This window comes from Prunus dulcis, chromosome 8, assembly GCF_902201215.1.
Source record: "Prunus dulcis chromosome 8, ALMONDv2, whole genome shotgun sequence".
Classification (NCBI taxonomy): domain Eukaryota; kingdom Viridiplantae; phylum Streptophyta; class Magnoliopsida; order Rosales; family Rosaceae; genus Prunus; species Prunus dulcis.
In genome coordinates, this window is record NC_047657.1 from 8,068,257 (window position 1) to 8,087,839 (window position 19,583).

Genomic DNA, 19,583 nt, shown 5'->3' on the forward strand with positions numbered 1-19,583 from the left:
ATTAAACTTAACAGTTGTTCTTCCTACTAAAAGAAATAATAAGGTCCGTTTCCCCCCTTCATTCTTACTTGAGTGATACTTGTGGCCCCAATAAACATCCAATATTGGGGCAATGATATTCCATATACATGCAGCAAACTATCAATAATCCTTCAATAAACATTCAATATCGGTTCTATAACATGCGAAATACATGCAGTTAACAATATTCCAGAAGGAAACACTCCATACAGCTTCAATACACATTCACTATTGGTTCAATAAAATGGGAAATATGAGATTCTAATCATCAATAGACCTTCAATAAACATGTAAACAATCAATCAATTGTCAATAAACATTCAAAATCGGAGCAATACAAACAAATTAATGCTTCGTATGCTTTTATCGTATTGGCCCTGTATTGTGATTTTATCGTCTTCGTTATTACTTGGTTTTTGACTATGGGAACTGTTGGAACGTTTTTGCTGGTTTTCAAACAAATTAGTGCTTTTGTTGAAATTCAATGCCAATCCACGTATTTGAAGAACAAATATTACAAAATGGGTTTAGGGTCTCATTGGTGGTGCGTGCAACATGTCTTGTGCGGGAGAACTTTCACAATCTTTGAAACCGTGCAGTTAAATGATCATTAAAAGAACAAATAAAATGACAATTGATACAACTAATAAAACTAATACCAAGTCCTTAATGGACTTCAGCATGTTCAGCACTCTAGCATCATACGTGTCATCTTGATGTTCTGCTTCAGCGGAGGTTACATCAACCCATTTGAATCCATTGCAACTGGTGGCTCCCTAATTGCAGGCATCATATATGGAAAATAATTATGTCAGAGGTAGACATAGGTTTTTTTTTCACCCACATACATATTCTTTAAATTAAAACTTACATAGGAGGTTAGACACTTCCAGAATGGCTTCCCTCGATTTTTTTTCAGATTTTGAAACCCGAAGCACCATTGTAGCTCCACAATAGTGACACCTCTTTGTTTGAGCGGGAGATGAAGACGAAGACATGTTCAATCTTCTCAGTTGTACCTCTTCTCACTCAGATCTTCTCACTAAAACCTCTTCGGACTCATACCTTCTCACTCATAGTTGTGATTCATACCCCTTCACTCATAACCCTAAACTTGTAACTCAGCTCTCTCTCATCTCTGCCCAAATCGAGTTATATTTATTTTTTTTGGGATAATTTGGTGGGTTGGTCACGATGTCGACACATGTACCGTCAGCATTGTGACATCTATTAGCCCGAAAAGCAATATAAACTACTTCACTACCAATTATAATTTCTGAAAAATGAGGGGACAGTGCTTAAAATTTATTATTTTATTTATATTTCATTAAGGCAACTAGTTGGATAAGAATCCATCATTATTGGTTCCATTTTAATAACATTACTAGGGGTAGTTGGGTGTGGGAAAATGAAAAAGTATATGATGGGACCTTCTGTCACTAGTCAGTAATCCATCACATTTGTATCAATGAATTTGATAGTGGGATAATCCCAAAAATGGCTATGCAAATAGCCATTTAATTAACTTTTTGACTGTCTGACTCTGTATGCACCGTTATGACGTTTTTCCTTCTTTTGTCTTCAGTTTTAATTCACTTGGGTTCAGTTTCTTTGAAAACGGTCAACTTCGAAATCCCCCACCTGGAAACACCTTTTCAAAACACTATAAATCATCCGCTAAAACAAAACGTGTACCCCAAATATTCTCATTTTGCACCTCTGCCACTCCTCAAATCGTTCCATTCCAAAAGCTGTTCAATGAATTCGAAACACTTCACTACAATCGGAGGAAAGAGAAGGAAGCATGTCCATTTGGATATGCCCCAAGCCTTCATCCCGGAGTCCGCTTGGTTTCAAGTGATGTTATACGTGGCAACCGAATCATCGGAAGATCTCTTCCGTATGGCATCTGTGTGCCCATTGTTCCAAACTTTGGCAAACAGTCCACAAGTGTGGAACACCATTTCAATGGCAAAGTACCCATACCATCCTAGCTGGTACCGTGCCAGACCTGCGGTCCAGCATTTCTTGCAACAATGCAGGGCTTGCGATAACCCTGAGTCCATATTTAGAGAAGCATTCGATATTTTTTTCAAGCACGGTAAGGTGGAAGCGTTGTATGGGATGCGCAATGCAGCCACGGCAGGCCATATGGAAGCGGCTTATGTAGTTGGACTACTTGGTATGTCCGAAATTGGTCAGTCAAAAGAGGATGCATTACAATTCTTGTGTTCTTTGAATCAGCGTAACAACATTGATATGAAAGGAACCAGGGATGCTTTGACACGAAGATTAGACAAAGCATGTGTTGCAACACATATCGTAGATATGTTTGACTATGGGAAGATTAAGTTTAATCGCTGCAGCGCTTGTAACAACAATGAATTGTATTTTGTTATTCAAGGCTGGCCTAGTGAAGACAAGATAAATCCTGCCTTCTGGACTTGTTGCAATCGATGCAAATGGCACCGTGAGAGTATTTTTTGGTCCAAACTGATGCGTGAGTATGTTGTGCGAGGGAATCACGTTTTTTTGCATTAGTCTGAGTACGAATTTACGGTTTTGATGCATTGTGGACTTGCTTCTCTTCACTTCTAGGTTGGCTGGCTACGTTGTACATATGTTGTATAAATGTTGTTTAAATGTTGGCTTTTTGTCATAAACCGTTTTATATATAAATGTATAATATTTATTATATAGGGGAATTATTACTTACATCATAGGCGGCTAGGATTGATATTTTACTGACACAGATATTTTGCTCACCGACCCCAATCTTCATATTTCGTAAACGAAAAGTCATGCATGGAGTAAATAGGTGTCTTTTCACCGGTGCTTGGGAATGACATTTTCCCCCTCTGCAATGAAGGATTTGGTTACACGTTTCTTAAGCAAAAGTTGAACACTGATTGACGTTGAATACTTTTTTTGTGTGGAAGGAGTACAATGGATGACTTGTATATTTCCATATTATGTTTCAAAACATCCCTTAAACCTAAAAATGAATAAAATTAACAAATTGAAAAATAAAGAAACCGATGAGCACTACAAATGGCCTATTCACACGGAAAATAAAATTGTTTTCAACAAGTTGGACTAAATATAATTAACAAAGGGACACCGTCAAAAGTAATATGATAATAATTATAATAATTGTGGATAAATAAGAATAAAATACTAAAGTAGCATAACCATGAAACAGGGAATTCAATAGGAAGATGAAATCTTAATAAGTTCGTAGAAATTTTGGGATCATTTTTCTAATTTTTGTGTATTTAGTTCTGAATTTTCCAAGAAAAAGGAATAAAATAATAATTTAGGGTAAAATGGGAGGATGTGGCCATGTTGACTGACGTACACTTGTGCAAGTGGTGAAAGGTGACCGGCTGAGATTGCGCCAGGTGTTTTCTTGCAATTAGGGTTGGCTATTTTAGTGAAAAAATCCTTGAAAATAGGTAATAAATAGTAGGAAATTCCTAAAAAAGGTTGGGAAAATTACCCGGGCCTCCTTGTGACGTCATAAAACGAGGACAACCTATAAATCATCCGTCTCGCAATGAAATAATCCAAATTGTTTTACATAACTCACTTCCCTCTTTACCCTAAGTATTGATGTTTGTTAACTTGAACTTCAATAACCTACTTCAACAAGCATCTCCCGTTAATGTTGGGAATAATTGTCTAAAATGCGTAACAATGAATCGGAGAATTCAGCAAGGGAGATGGAGTGTCAATGAGTTCGTAGCAATTTTCGGAAATCATTTTGAATTTTTGTGTATTAAGTTATGAATTTTATAAGACAAAGGAATAAAATAATAATTTAGGGTAAAATGGGAGGATGTGGCCACGTTGACTGACGTACACTTGTGCAAGGGGTGAAAGGTGACCGGCTGAGATTGCGCCAGGTACCTCATGGGAATTAGGGTTGGCTATTTTAGTGGAAAAATCCTTAATAATAGGTAATAAATAGTAGGAAATTCCTAAAAATGCCCCAAAAATTACTCCGGCCTCCTTGTGACGTCATAAAACTAGGAGAACCTATAAATCATTCGTCTTGCAATGAAAGAATCCAAATTGTTTTACATAACTCACTTTCCTCTTAACCCTAAGTATTGATGTTTGTTAACTTAAACTTCAATAACCTACTTCAACAAGCATCTCCCGTTAATGTTCGGAATAATTTTTACACAGCGTAACAATGAATCGGAGAATTCAGCAAGGGAGATGGAGTGTCAATGAGATGGTAGCAATTTTTGGATATTTTTTTTATTTTTTGTGTAATTAGTTCTGATTTTTGTAAGGAAAAGTAATAAAATAATAATTTAGGGTAAAAAGGGAGGATGTGGCCATGTTGACTGACGTACACTTGTGCAAGTAGTCATAAGTGACGGGCTGAGATCGCGCCAGGTGTCCTCTTGCTATTATTTTGGCTTTTTTAGTGCAACAATTTGTGGAAATAGGTAATAAATTATACGAAAATCCAAAATTTGCCCGGATAATGACAAAATCAAAATTATTTGTACATAACTCACTTTCCTCTTAACCCTAATTCACGTTAACATGTATATTTCAGATAATATTCGATATATAATTTGTAATAATACAATAATTAGTTTCACTATATACAATAATATGTTTTGTTATAAAAGTTGAACATAAATAATAATTGCACTTGCTTTGAAGCCATCATTGCAACTACACCTAGAGCTTTCAAGACGTCAGTTCGTATTCAATAAGTTGTCCACATGCAACTGCACCTAGAGTTTTAAACACGTCAGCGGTATTCAATAAGTTGTCCACATGCAACTGCACCTAGAGTTTTAAACACGTCAGCGGTATTCAATAAGTTGTCCACATGCAACTGCACTTAGAGTTTTTAACACGTAAGAGGTATTCAATAAGTTGTCCATATGACGCCGCATTGGGAATCAGTAATATATTTTCAATCATGTCCAATCACATAAAATAATGCCATAATTTTTCTCAATAACCTCACACAAGTGAAGCAATTTTAAAACCCTTAGTGAATATTTGTCCTAGTCTATATGAGTGATTATATATTCAGTCTGCATTTTTTTCACAGTATATGTTAACTTTGAGAGGGATTCCACAAACATAAAATATAAAGAAAGCAAGAAATAGTAGGAGATGAACAAGTACAAAAAACAATATATAAATGGTACATAATAATTCCATAACCTTGTCACAAACGCACTCACAAAAGGTTTTCCATAAACCTTGTCCTAACATATAATAAATAAAGGCAACATTGCATATGATGCAACCATGTCCAAATCTGAAACGTGATAAAAAAAAAATGGACATGGCAGCAACATATGACTGAAGTAGATGGGCTCTTTGCATCTTGTGTTTTCGTAATTAAAGACATCAAAATATTAAGGTTTAAATCTTCCATAGTAGTTAGCATCAAAATAGCGTTGAAGCAGACTGTAACGAAAATTCCAATTCCACTGATTTGCCTCTGCTCAAACACGAGAACCAAAATGGTTACTTCCCTTGCTGAGTATATTTGGTGACGTCGGAAACGGTAATAGATGACCAATCAAACCCGGGTACGACGAGTTTTGCATAGGATCGGAAGGAGTCGAATCCAGCTTGCATCACACGCTTCTTTGACTCCACTGCATTAGATGAGTTCTTGTATTTTTGAACAGCTACACTCCGAAGTCGTTTGTGTCTACGCTTCATGCGCTGCAACTTCGTCCAATACAGATTGGCCTGCCTTTTGTCATCTTCAATTTGGCCTTCAACAAATTCCAAACGTGCCCTTGCCCCTTGGATTTCATCAACAAGTTGAAGATGCCTCTCCTTCCAAAAAGCAACAACTCTTTCAGACTCAAAACTTCCAACAAAATGGTCATTCTGTCTAGGAATGTGACATTGCTTGTCTTGTGACTCACTTGCGTGTCGAAGGCGGTCTTTGTTTGGAGGGTGTTTATTATGCTCACATCAAACTTGGTTAGTAAATCCATTCTTTGGGGGGAATGAGTTTGTTTGGTTGAGAGAGTATCAGTAGATGGAGACAGATTCGGTGGAGGAGTGAGTTTTGTGTGGAAGGAGAATTTATATGAAAGGGGTGATAGTAATACCAATAAAAGGGTTCCCGCCAAAAAATATTTGGTTGACAATGTATAAATTAATTTTTGGTCTGATACAATCTAAGTTTAATCCTAACTAGTTTGGTTGAGTTAACTAAGTAGATGTCACTTCCATTGAGTTTCTTTCAACCACTATCAGGGGTGTAAGGAGAGTGTGAGGTTGACATGCTTGAAAAGCAAAACCTGACACCTATTTTTTAAAAATTCCCGCCAAAACGTACATATGTTGACTACACACAAGTTTTGGTATGTTGGTCTATAAACCTATGTTCCCTTTCTCAAACGACATTGCATATGCAATCCTCATCCTCCCAAAACAAAGAGGATTATTCAAGCATGTCAACCTCTTCAGGCGCCAACAATACAATCGAAGATGACAAATTGGAGTCGCAGGTTCTATTTCCACATTCTACTCGCCGTCCCCTTCCTTTTTCAACATCATTTGGGAGTGAGGGGGACTCCGATGATCCATTAGAGGCAATACATGCAGTCAGTGCCAAGCTGGATTATAATTCCAGATTGATCAATTCATGGCACGAGAAATGTGTTGAAGACGAGGCAATTTTGGCTGATCTTAACATTAGAGTGAACAAAGCGTTCTCCAAAAAGAACAAGTACTTGAAGCTGAGTCATAAAAGGAAGCTGAAAGCTGAGGAGTTGGATACAGTAATGAATGATGAAATGAAAGGTTGTTTGATGAACCATATGCGATGCGAAGACCACCATAGTGAACTGGAGTTGGCATTCAACGAAGGATTCGACAAATTCCGAGCATTTGCGGCAACTACTCATACAAGTTATGATTGGAACTATGTGTCCCCTGATGCTGTGAGAGAGATACTAGACGATGGGGGTGACATGAATGAGCATAAGCACGTCAAAGCTGCTCGGAAGAAGCCGACCGATACGACTAAGTGATTGCGGCTACCGCTGTTCAGTTGGTTGAGGGTGATCGTGGTATTGCACAAATTATAGGTATATTCCCTTAATGTCATTATCTAATTTAAAATAACACAAATATCAGTTTCATTTGCTTCATATATAATTATTGGGACTATGTATTGCAAGTCATCATGTGTTATAATGTCTAACATTATATTTTGCAAATATCGAAATATTATTCAATAAGCAGTCAATATCACAGCAAGCTAGGAAGCAGTAAAGTCTCCTTATCATGTCCATTTACATTAAAGAGCTGGCGTACTAATGTGTTCAAAAAAAACTGACACGTGAGTCATAAGTAACATAACATGTGCTATACATTGTTTAGTGAATGGTTTATGGTATATATATATATATATATATAATAAAATTCAAAATATTGCTGAAGATTTATTTGGTCTATATCACTAGGGATATGAGTGGCCATAAGCATGTGAGACCTGCTAAGAAGAAGCTGACGAGTACGACCGAGTGATTTTGGCTACCGTTGTTCAGTTGGTTGGGGAGATCGTGGTATTGCTAAGAGGGAGCACATAATATGTTTTGCAATCAAATGTTCTTTTCTGTGTGGAATTATGAGTATTTATGTAAGTTAGTGTACCCTTTAATATTTGTCATTCAGTATCGAAATGTAATTGGCTGCAATGTTATGTTTCTTTTTTACACGCTGCTTTCTATTTGCTCTATTCCAACAAAGTGCTTAAAGTATCCTTCAGTTACAAAAGTGTACAAAATCGTGCCCTTATTAACCAGTTGGAAAAAGTGGCTACTGCTGGAAATGATTACTGGTAATGGAAAAAACAGAGTAACTGCTGGAAATGCTGCATTAGCCTGAGGATTTGAAAAATGAATCTCTGTTAAAACATAATTCACCCTAAACTGCCCATTTTACATGGTAAAAGTCATTGCTTCTTCACATAACTCAAAATTTCATACTTTATCAAATGTCTTTGAAAATTTATAAATAGGGAGAAGATGTAAAATTAACATGTCTCCAAATTTCATGGAAGAATGAAACCAAGCAAATTTTCATTTCAATTACCACTGGACATAGTAAGAGCTCATCGGTGGACATGAACAAAAACACAATAATATTCAAAAACTGAATCTATAAAACTTCACATCATCATTAATCTTCATAACAACCACATTTCGTCTAATACAAATATAAATCATTCAGTTGGTCCGTGCATCCTGTCAAAATCGTCGAATAATGGGTCACTACGATGTATTGGAGTTGATTCGTTGTTGGTCGACGGTGATGTCCTGCATAAACATCAAACACAAGCACATAAAAATTTTACCTATTCAAATTTTAGATGTTATTACAAATAGTGTTAGCATCTTACGGTGTGTTCAAGGCTGGGCATTGTCTTCTATCATGACCAATGTGTCCACACTCCCAACAGTGTCTAATCCCTCGCTTCATTGCCTTTTCCTTTGCTCCCGTTACTCCTTTCGACCTTCCTTTGCACCTCACTCTCTTAGGGTCTTTCATATATTGTGTTTGAGAGCTGGACCCTCCAACTTCGTTATTACTTGGTCCATCCTTCAACAACTTCAACTTCACCTGCAAACTTTTTAGAGTCTCTGACAGTACCTCACATCCTTCTTCACTCATTAATGCATCCTCAACCACATCTGAAGCAAGTCGAGACATTGTACTCCGCTTTATTAGAAGGCCAGGATCTACACAGTCTTTAATTTCTTTGCCATTTGCATCGACACCAATCCACATTTCGCAGTTTTCTTCCACCTCTTCAAAATATATTTTTCGGGCATATATTCAATCTGGTCCCTTCTGAACAATGCTAGGATGTGCTTGCAAATAATTCCAACAAATTCAAATCTTTTGCAGCTACGCGATGCGTGGTCAGAATCTTTGACATATACGACTTCTGCCACTCTTGTTTCCCAATTTTTCCTTTCGCTCATGTTAAAGACAACTTTACAAGCATCCTCTGTTTTGAGCTCTAGGAAACATGCTGTACTTTGTATTAGTTCTTGCTCAAACTTTTGAAAAATTGTCCTTGTGTACAAGGTAGCCATTTGTTTGTTCATTGGCATCGGTAGAAGACATTGAGCCACTTCAAATGCATCTACGTGATCAGCAACTAACTCTTTTTCACGTTGATGAGAAAGTGCCCTCTCAAATCGTATGATAAAATCCATCAACGAATTTCTCCTTGATATGTATTGCTTGAAAAAACCATGAGAACCTTCCGCTCTTTGGCTGCTTGACATTCCAGCGGCAAAAAATTGTCGTGCGTAGGTTGGAACCCAAGATTCCCTTAAATCAAACATTGAACTTAGCCATGGATGGTCAGTCAAACCAGCCTTTGTAACCACAATATTCCATTTTGCATCAAACTCATCCTTATTGTCATTATCCCATATGGCTTTCTGAAATTCACGCCAATACTCATTATAAGCGTCACGTGGTAACTTAACAGAGAACTTTGATGTGATGTGCCATATGCAAAGTCAATGAAATGTAGTCGGGAAGGCTATTGAAATCGCTATGGCCATTGCCGCATCTTGATCTGTAATGATCGTTTTAGGTTCCCCACCTGGCATGGCTTTCTTAAACTCCTCAAACATCAAAACAAACGACTCAGTCGTTTCCTTGCTCAAAAATGCGCATGCTAAAACAATTGTCTGACCATGGTTATTAACTCCCAACATCGGTGCAAATGTCAAGTCGTATCGATTCGTGTTGAATGTGGTATCGAATACAACAACATCTCCATAAAACCCATACGCCCGTCTAGAAGTTGCATCTGCCCAAAAACATCGACTAAACCTGTCATGGCCATCTCCCTCAATCTTGAAATAAAAAGCCTCATTTTTTTTTTCTGTTCAGCCATAAAATACTCGGTCACTAGTTCAACATCGTGGTTCCTCAGCTTCCCATTCACACTACATTCAAGATTGTAGATATCTTTTTTGATAAAACCAATTTTATCCATTCTTCCGGATTGCACCTCAAAAATACTTACCTTCTGATGAATGGGAATATTAACTGAACCCAACTGTTTTGTGAGTACTTTTGTAGAATCTGAAATATGACGGTGTGATCTCAATAAATGCATTCTTTCTGAGGGTGTCATCTTATGATTGTGTCCCTCTGAAAAAAGAGATATGGTATACTTCTTGCTCCCATTTGTCTTCACAACCACAATCTTAGCTTTGCAATTGCATCTACTTATTCCCCGTTGTCTTTTTCTCTCCCTAGTTTCATCCCTCCTGTATGCACCTTGTTTGCAACATACAAATTCTTTCCTCAAAATCTCTTTCTTATTTTTCCCCCAAAAGCTGGAATGAAGTCGAATACAAAAGCCAGCTAAGAATGCATATCTATTATAGAAATTGTAAACGAGGTCAAGCGAGTCAAACTTCATCCCAACTGCTGGTGTTTCCTCATTTCTTACTTCGGGAATATAAACCCTCCCATTAGCTGTTGCACATTCATCCCTCTCTGAGCCCCCAGACATTTTATCTACGTATATTATTGATCCACTTCTATATTACTGCATAGCAATTATTCATTCATTAATCAGTCATTACTGCATCACAACATATCAATGCATTCCACTTACACAAAACATTGCCCAAATTGACACAAAATACGCATAGCCTAACTTCCAATTACACAAAATGCAAGCAAAATTTCATAAGTTACGTCATCTCTTGTGAAATAATCTGTTAAAAATAACATTAGAACCAATATGTTCAACTAAGAACACAAATGTAATTCAAACCACCAATTATAGAACTTCACCCAATATCCTCTCCAAATGCTTACTCCTAATGTCATTAAGCCTAAGTTTAGGTTCTTTTACCTACATTTCATAATTTTCCACCCCGACCAACAACAATGAACTAAGTATATTGAATATTCATAAGGAAATGACACATTATTGATTCAAAAAATGACGCATTATTGATGCCACAAATGACGAATTTCCCACCCTCACAAAAAATAAACCAAACCCAATAAAATCAATCCAGCAAGTGAACTTACCTCTCAAAATCAATCGGGACCTCTGAAGCCAGTCAGCTGGAAAGAATGTGGTGGACATTAGAGAAGACTCTTTGGTATTTGAGACTCCATCTCTACCAAAATCGAGGAACAACTGCTGCTGCGGCGTCTAGCTACAAAAAGAGATATGCTACTTTGCTTTCATCTGGAATCTTGTCAGCTGAATGAAAAAAAGAAGGGGTTTTCACTTGAGCCATAGAATCAAAACAGGGCAACAGCTAGGTAAGAGACATTCTTCGTAATACCCAGGTTACCATAGATCGCAGGCCTCCCAACGAGCTAATGACAATCGAGTGACTATAAGTTTTGGGAGATTTGGATCCTTCTAATTGTGGGTTTGCTTTACATTCAAAAAGAGAGGATTGTGTTCTTCAGTTTTTCACAGAGAGGGAAAGAGGGGAAAAACTGAAGTTGGGTTTCTAACGGGTTAGATTTCAACCCGATTCTACATGCACCCTCTTTTAAAAACTCACCGTTGGATGAAATCCAACGGCTCTTACATACCCCTCAAAAACACCCCTTATAACTTCCCACTCACTATAGAAGCTCCCAGTTGTAATACCCTTTAGGCTTTAGCAACTACTTTTGGTTTCTTAAGACGATAAGCTGCCACTTAGTGTTCTAAAGCTTCAAGGCTTCTCTATCGTTTTTGTTGCTCATCCTTTTTTTATATTGGTGCTGCTGCTTCTTTGTATTTTGGCTCAGAACAATGAATAGAAGCTATCACTTCCTTTATGCTCCAGTTCATCTCTCTCTTATTCTCTTTTTAATTATTTTGTGAGATTATGTGCTGGCTTGATTAGTGAGTTAATCTGCTGTTGGGTTGTGTTTCAATTCTTTATTTCCTACATCTCGTATCAGATCTTAGGCTAAAGAGGGATGGCAAACATAAATGAGTTTGTGCAGTGCTTAGTGGGTAAGTTTAATGGGCAGGGAAACTTCCAGTATTGGCATTCTCAGATGGAGCTTTTCTTCAAAGTTATGGAGTACACAAATGTTGTGATAAATGGGTTCAATGACCAAGGAGATCAAGCCACCCTCACATAGAACCAGAGAGAAGAGATGCTGAAAATTTGGAAGAAAGATAGCCGGGCCTTGATGTATATCTTTGTTGCAATTGATCTAGCAGTTTATGAGAAGATTGCACATGTCTCTACATCTAAGGAGGCATGAGATGTGCTAATCAATAGCTATATTGGAAGAGATAAGGTAAAGAAGGTACGGTTGCAGGCCTTGAGGAGATAGTTTGAACTTCTGCAGATGGAGAAAAAAGAAATCATCTCTGATTATTTCTCACGTACCTTGTCATTAGCAAATAAGATGCAAGCCAATGGTGAGGATATGAAAGAGCTCCAGATTGTGGAGAAAATTCTTTGAACCTTGACAAATAGGTTTGAAGGCAAAGTTACAACTATTGAGGAGACACATGATCTAAGTACCTTGACAGTGGATGATTTGCAAGGTTCATTGCAAGCTCATGAGCGAAGATTGAATGAGAAGTCAGAGATTGGGATTGAAGAAGCATTGAAGGCCCAAATAAACTTGAAAAAGGAGAAGAATGACTCTAAGAATGAGGAGTCTAGCTATGAAGCAAGTTCAAATGTAAAGAATCATAACTCAAATTACAAAATAGGTCAAAAAAGATTTGAAAACAGAAGAGGAAGAGGCAGAGGAAGAGGAAGAAGCAACACTTGGAGCCAAGCGCATGATAAATCCAATATTCTGTGTTTTAATTGCTAGAAATATGGCCACTACAAAAGTGAATGCAATTATCAGAGATTTGAAAATAAGGGGCATCATGCTAAGGTTGCAAAGGATGATAAAGGAAATGAAGGGACTTTCTTGTTGGCTTATAATGCTGTCAGTGATGATGAGAAAAACAAGTGGCTGCTGGATACGGGATGCAGTAATCACATGTGTGGGCATAAGGACTTGTTCAGTGATTTGAATGAGTATATGCTGTCTGTGATCATATTTGGTGATCAAATGAAGATTCTAGCTAAAGGGAAAGGAAGGATCACTATCAAGTTAAGGGATGGATCGTTCAATTCCATATCTGATGCCTATTATGTTCCGGGTTTGCGCCACAATTTTTTGAGACTCGTACAACTCTCAGAGAAGGGTTACGACATTTGGCTTCTCAATGGAGTTTGTACTATCAATGATGATAGTCATGGACTAATAGCTAAGGTAAAAATGACTCCAAACAGGCTATTTCCATTATATCTCAATTATCATGAATGACCTTGCTTTAGTTCAATGATGGATGGTGATAATTGGTTATGGCATATGCGCTTTGGCCACTTAAATTTTAATAGTTTGAATTTCCTTGCTCGAACAAATATAGTTGCTAGTTTGCCTCCAACTTCTGTTCCTAATGAAGTATGTGAGACTTGTTATATGGGTAAAAAAAACACAGGGAGAGTTTTCCTAAAGGAAAGGCTGAGCTAGAAGACCCTTTGAACTGATACACTTCGACTTGTGTAGTGTGAAAGTGGCCTCATATGGTGGTGGAAAATATTTCATCACATTTACTGATGATTTTAGCAGGAAAACTTGGGTGTGTATTGTGAAAAACAAATCAGATGCTTGTGACATTTTCTAGAATTTCAAGGCCTAAGTTGAGAAACAAAGTGGTGAGAAGATAAAGGTATTGAGAACTGATTAAGGCCAAGAATATATGGTTTGTGATGAATTTTTGGAGAAGAATGGGATAAAACATCAATTGACAGCCAGGTATACACCTCAACAAAATGGCGTGGCTGAGAAAAAAAATAGAACAATTATAGATATGGTGAGATGTATACTGAAATTGAAGAATTTGCCTAAGTATTTTTGGGTAGAGGCTGTTGCTTGTGCTGTGTATATTTTGAATAGATCTCCTAATATAAGTGTGGATGAAAGAACTCCCTATGAAGTGTGGAGTGGGAAGAAGCCAAATATTCAACACCTGCTTGTGTTTTGATGTATTGCTTATTCTCATGTCCAAGATCATATTAGAAAGAAACTTGACGAAAAGGCAGAGAAGTGCATTTTTATTAGCTACAATACAGTCTCAAAAGGCTACAAGCTTTATAATATGAAGATAGAGAAGGTTATAATCAGCAAGGATGTCACTTTTGATGAGCAAGGAACTTGGTCCTTGAATGAAAGCATACCAGCAACATATTTTCCAGCAGCTGATAATTATTATTTTGGAGATGAACAACATCTAAATGAACCAGAAATTCAACCCCTAATGGCTCAATCTCCAGCAGTTCAAGTACCACAAGAAGTTGAGTCAAGAAGGCCACCATGTGAGCACCGATTGTCATCTCGCTTCTAAGATTATCAAATGGGTGCAGGCAATGATGCCTCGGATGAAGAAATTGTGAACTTTGCCTTATATGCAGACTGTGGTCTAAAATCCAATCAGAGGTCAAGTTGGAACCCAACTCCAAGTAGAGGCGGAACCCAATTCTAAGAGGCCAAAACAAGAAAAATTCGAAATGGTCTCACTACCCCGATGCCTTTTTGCTGGAGGTGTGTGAGTGCTAGCTGGGCAAGCAAACTTGGCTAGTTTTTGAGATGGATGTGTGCATAGGTTTGCTGCTGTGAGGATGGCTAGTTAGGTCTTCGAGTTGCAAAGGAATATTAGGTGTGCTGGCGTGATTTTGTGGCTGAACTTTGTTCACTCTTTAGCTTATATATATATAGATATATATAAAGATAATAAAATATGAGGAATTTATGCATGAATGGAATTAGTGAATAGATGAAAATATGTATTATTGAAAACATATAATAACTTTGAGAATGCAACAAACTTACAGAAAATCTTGACTGGAAGATTTTATTGATAGATAGCACCCATATTTTACAATAGTAGTTTCCTTGAGGAAGTCTCAGAGAAAACTTTAAAAACTGAAAATTAAAACTAAGTCACATTCTGGATACAACTAAGGTTGAAGCCTCCTTAAATAGACCTACACTACCAGACTGATGGCAGCATTGGATGCTTGGAAACCTGACTGTTGAAGCACAGGTAGCCTATTGGGGCTATCATTTAGACTTTTGATTGAGATTTGCTTTTACTTCAGCTTTTACTTTTACTTTTGCTTTTACTTCCTTGCTTTTGTCGAGGAATAATGACTGTTGGATTTTTAACTTTTGAATACTAGTCTGATTCGAGATCATAAAGGTCCTAACTGTCTTGGTAATCTGCCCACCGCATTTTCTGAGTGGAATCCTTTTGACTTGGTGATTGATGAGGCTGACTGGTGGATGACTGGGACCTTGGGGAGGCACTATCATCTTCATCTTCCATTTGAGAAGCCTGAAGAATCAATTGGCGGGCAATTTCTTGTAGCTCTACTTTGGATTTTCCTTCGGTTAAGAGGGAGGCATGAGATGAACTAGAAGAAGATTGCTTATAGGAAGACTTTTGAGGGATTTTGACTGGAGGGAAATTATTATTTACATAATCTGCAATTCTTTCAATTTTGAACTTATCCCACCATTTGACTGAAAATTGACGGGAAAGAACTCTGGAATCCCAATTGACATGACAGGACCATTTCAAGATCCAAGAGACTTTATATTTAGCAATGAAGAGTAACAGATTGGGAAAGAATAACTCTGACTCTTTGAATTTATTTTTAATGGAGAATTAATTGACTAACTCTTGCATTTGTTGGGGAAGGAGATTAGTGACTGGACCGTGTTTTTCCCACAAGTGGAGGAACCAGCAGGAAAATGGACTTTTGAATTTACTATCAAAATTAATGAACCAAGAGTGACTGAAGTCGACTGTTTGATAGAGGAAATTGTATATCAAGCTTCGATATAATCATAATAACAATATTAAAGTTCTGACTGAAGAACTTTTAGATCATAGGGGTTTTTACTCCATTCTTCTTCGCTTAAGATTTGATGAATATACAAAGAATGAAAAAGAATAACTTAGGGATTATTTCGATCTTTAATGGGCTTAATTTCAATTGATTGGGTCTCATGTAGGATGTCTCTATAATAGTTAAGAGATTTGTAAGGCGCAGGAGGAACAAAATGGAAATTCGGGGGAAAATATAACTTTGCAATTGTGACTGGATTAGTGATGCTGTTGTATTTGGGTTCAACAATAAAAAGGTGGCAACTGCTTCTTGACAAATAAGTAGATGACTTTTGGAAGGAAACTAGAGATTAGGCGACTTGGGTACTGATTTGGAAGGGATCATGACTAAAGACTAAGGCTGACTGGAAGGTATGGCGACCTTGGCCGACTGTGGAACCAAGTAAGGTGAATCTGTTACTGATATGAATTGGAGAACATCCCTGGGAAGGGGACGATCTGAGAAGGTGACTCTGATTTAACCGGATTTATTGATGACAGGAGGGCTCTAAATGACTGAGGCTCTTTTTGCTTGTCTTTTTGCTTTTCTGATCTTCTTTCTGCCATTGTTTTTCCTCTAGGAATTCTCTAGTAAGGAAATCAGGAATTGAATTCTCACTACCTCTCAAATACTCAATATCAAAATAAAAAATACTTAAAATTGCTTGCCATCGTGCAAAAATCTATTTTGATGCAATGTTTTGGACATCCTTTCCTAAAACATGCTTTGCACTTTTACAATCAACTATGACTAAAAAATTTTGATTTTACAAATCATCTTGAAATTTACTAATGCAGAGTACTATAGATAATATTTCTTTCTTAATAGTACTATAATTACTTTGTGACTGTGACCAAATTCCAGAATAAAATCGAACGATTTGCTCAAATTGACTCAAATTGAATCTTTGTTTAAGGATACCACCATAACCAAAATCTGAGGCATCAGTTTCAACAATTTTGAAGGAATTAACTAAAGGAATGCCAAGACAGGGGATTGTTTTGGCATGAATTTTGATTTGTTTGACTATGTCTGTATGGATGGATGACCAGGGAGGAGGATTACTCTGAAGGCGATCAAATAAGGGTTTACATTGTTTTCTCAGATTTTGATAGAAATCAGAAACGTAATTAAGAGATCCTAAGAATCTTTGGAGTTGATTCTTGTCTAATATTTGATCTGTGAATTTTTCTGCAAACGGAATAACTCAATCAATTGGACTAACAAGTATTAAAACCAAGGAATCGAACATTAGTTTGGAATAACTTAATTTTCTTAGCAGCGACAACTAAACCATTTTGTTTGACTATCTGAAGAAACGTGTGCAAATGTTTCCAATGTTGCTCTATTGACTAAGAAAAAAATAAGAACATCATCAATATAGACTATGGAAAAATGATTGAAAGGATTGAATATTTCATTCATTATATTTTGAAAGTCACTAGGCGCATTCTTAAGACCGAAAGGCATAACGTTCCACTCATAGTGACCGAATGAGGTTACAAAAGCGGTTTTATACCTATCCGACTCTTGAATTTGGATTTGCCAGAAACCACTCTTCATATCAAACTTAGAGAAGATGACTACATTTCCTAACCTGTAAACAAGTCTCGTTTATTAGGAATTGGATACCTAATCCATTCTAAAACCGTATTAAAAGGCTTATAATTGATGACTAATCTTGGGGCTCCGCGTTCTAACGCAGCATTTTTCTGAACATAGAAAGCAGGACAAGGCCATGGTGACTTGCATTTACGAATTATTCCTTTCTGAAGTAACTCTGTAATATCTGTTTTACAAAATTCCATTATTTATTGACTCATTTGGATTGGTCTGGCTTTTGTGGGAATATTCTTTTCACTCAAGTTTTTGACATAAATTAAACTGACTACATGTTGTTTCCTGTGCCAAAAAGCATTAGGTAAATCAGAACAGACTTTTTGTTTTAACTTTTCTTCAAATTTTTGAATCTGTGACTGTAAAAACTTATCATTAAGCTGTTGTTCAATTCTTTTGAATTTGTCTTCTTCTTTAAGAAAATCTAATTGTTTATCTTTATTTTGACTGTTTTTTAAACTGCACTCTTCTGTAAAGCTTTTAGATTATGTAACTCAGGTTTAGTTAAGAACTCAAATTTGACCTTTTCTCCTAAATGGATAGATATGACTCCATCGTATTCTACCTGGAAAGGATACAAAAGGGCGATAAATGGTAACCCTAAGATGACTTCATCTGTAATATTTTTTTACTAAGACGAATGAGGTTTTGAAACAAATTTTATTCTAACAGACATGGGCTTTAGGAATTTCATAATTTAATTGGAGTGACTTTCCTGAGGCAGTGCTTAACGATTCTTTTGACTTCTTATAATATTTAGGAATTAAGCCTTCTTGGATACAATTAAGGTCGGCTCTTGAATCAAAAAGGGCAACTGTATTTAACTGAAAATTCTTGACAAAGATGGTGACTTCAGAATACTATTTTCTAAAATTTACTTGTTTTATTAAATTAAGAGTGATGCTACACTTACCACATTTTTGTCCCACATTTCTATACCACATGATGTGGCATGTCCATATTATATGCCACGTCAATTAAATCAATGAAGTGTATTTTAATTAAGACAATTAGAAAAAAAAATATTGGAATAAATCATAAAAGAAAAGAAAATATTAAATAATTTTAATTGATGTGGCTGTCCACCTCAACTGTCACTTAAGATTGTATAAGAATGTGGTATACAAATGTGGTAAGAGTAGCATTGTTCTTAAATTAATAGCTTGGTCATTGTTGGAGGGTTCATCGTCTGAGTTTGTGGGGCTTTCTAATTGACTCTTTGACTCAGAACTTTCTTTTTCCATTAAATTAACCAAATCTTGTTTAATTTCAAAATTTTTTGCTTTTAATTTGTGACTTATCTCTCTTAACTCTACTATTTCTTTTTTGACTAATTTTACTTCCAATTGTAAATCCTGAAATGTGACTTCTTTTCTTTTGTTGAATTTTTCTAAGGTAGAATTCATACTTATTTTCTAGGGAACAGACTAACTTGGTTCTTCTTGACTAATGATTTTTCTTAATTTCTTTAAATACTCAGATTTTAACTATGGATTTTCTACTTTACTAATTAAATCCATTAATAACTCTTCTTGTTCTTCTTGTTTTGTATGGACACTAATTGATTTACATAGGACATTACAACATTAGCATAGTGACCATTCTTTTGACATTTCCAGCATTTAATTTTTCTTTTGTCAGTGCTTTTCTTGAAGTAACTTTTCTTATCTTTTTTCTGTGCTTTTGACCATTTTTTACGCGGGTGAAACTTCTTTTTACTATAAAACTCATTATTATCATTATTATGTCGGAAGGACTGCTTTCTTCATGAATAATGACGATGTTTACTAGGCTGACGATCATGATAACTAGACTTGGCTTTTGTGGATCGGGGAATAGAAGCTAAACCATAATGTTCACAGAAATCTCCTAATTCATATTTAGCTGAATTTCTTTTTGACTGAATTTGTTTACCACTTTTCATATCAACACACATTTTCATTCCTACTTGGTTAATTGTACTGATTATAT

General features: G+C 36.4%; 2 protein-coding genes across 2 annotated transcripts; one reads left to right on the plus strand and one right to left on the minus strand.

Moving 5' to 3' along the window:
- Positions 1-1,779: 1,779 nt before the first annotated feature.
- LOC117638392 lies at positions 1,780-2,562 on the plus strand. Its single transcript, XM_034373524.1, has one exon. It carries the CDS (start codon positions 1,780-1,782, stop codon positions 2,560-2,562), a length of 783 nt encoding a protein of 260 aa, XP_034229415.1.
- Positions 2,563-8,254: 5,692 nt separating this feature from the next.
- On the minus strand, positions 8,255-8,820 carry LOC117638393. The gene is made up of 2 exons (XM_034373525.1): positions 8,432-8,820; positions 8,255-8,348 (listed from the first exon to the last, which is right to left on the minus strand). Exons 1-2 carry the CDS (start codon positions 8,818-8,820, stop codon positions 8,255-8,257), a joined length of 483 nt encoding a protein of 160 aa, XP_034229416.1.
- Between the last annotated feature and the right edge of the window lie 10,763 nt (positions 8,821-19,583).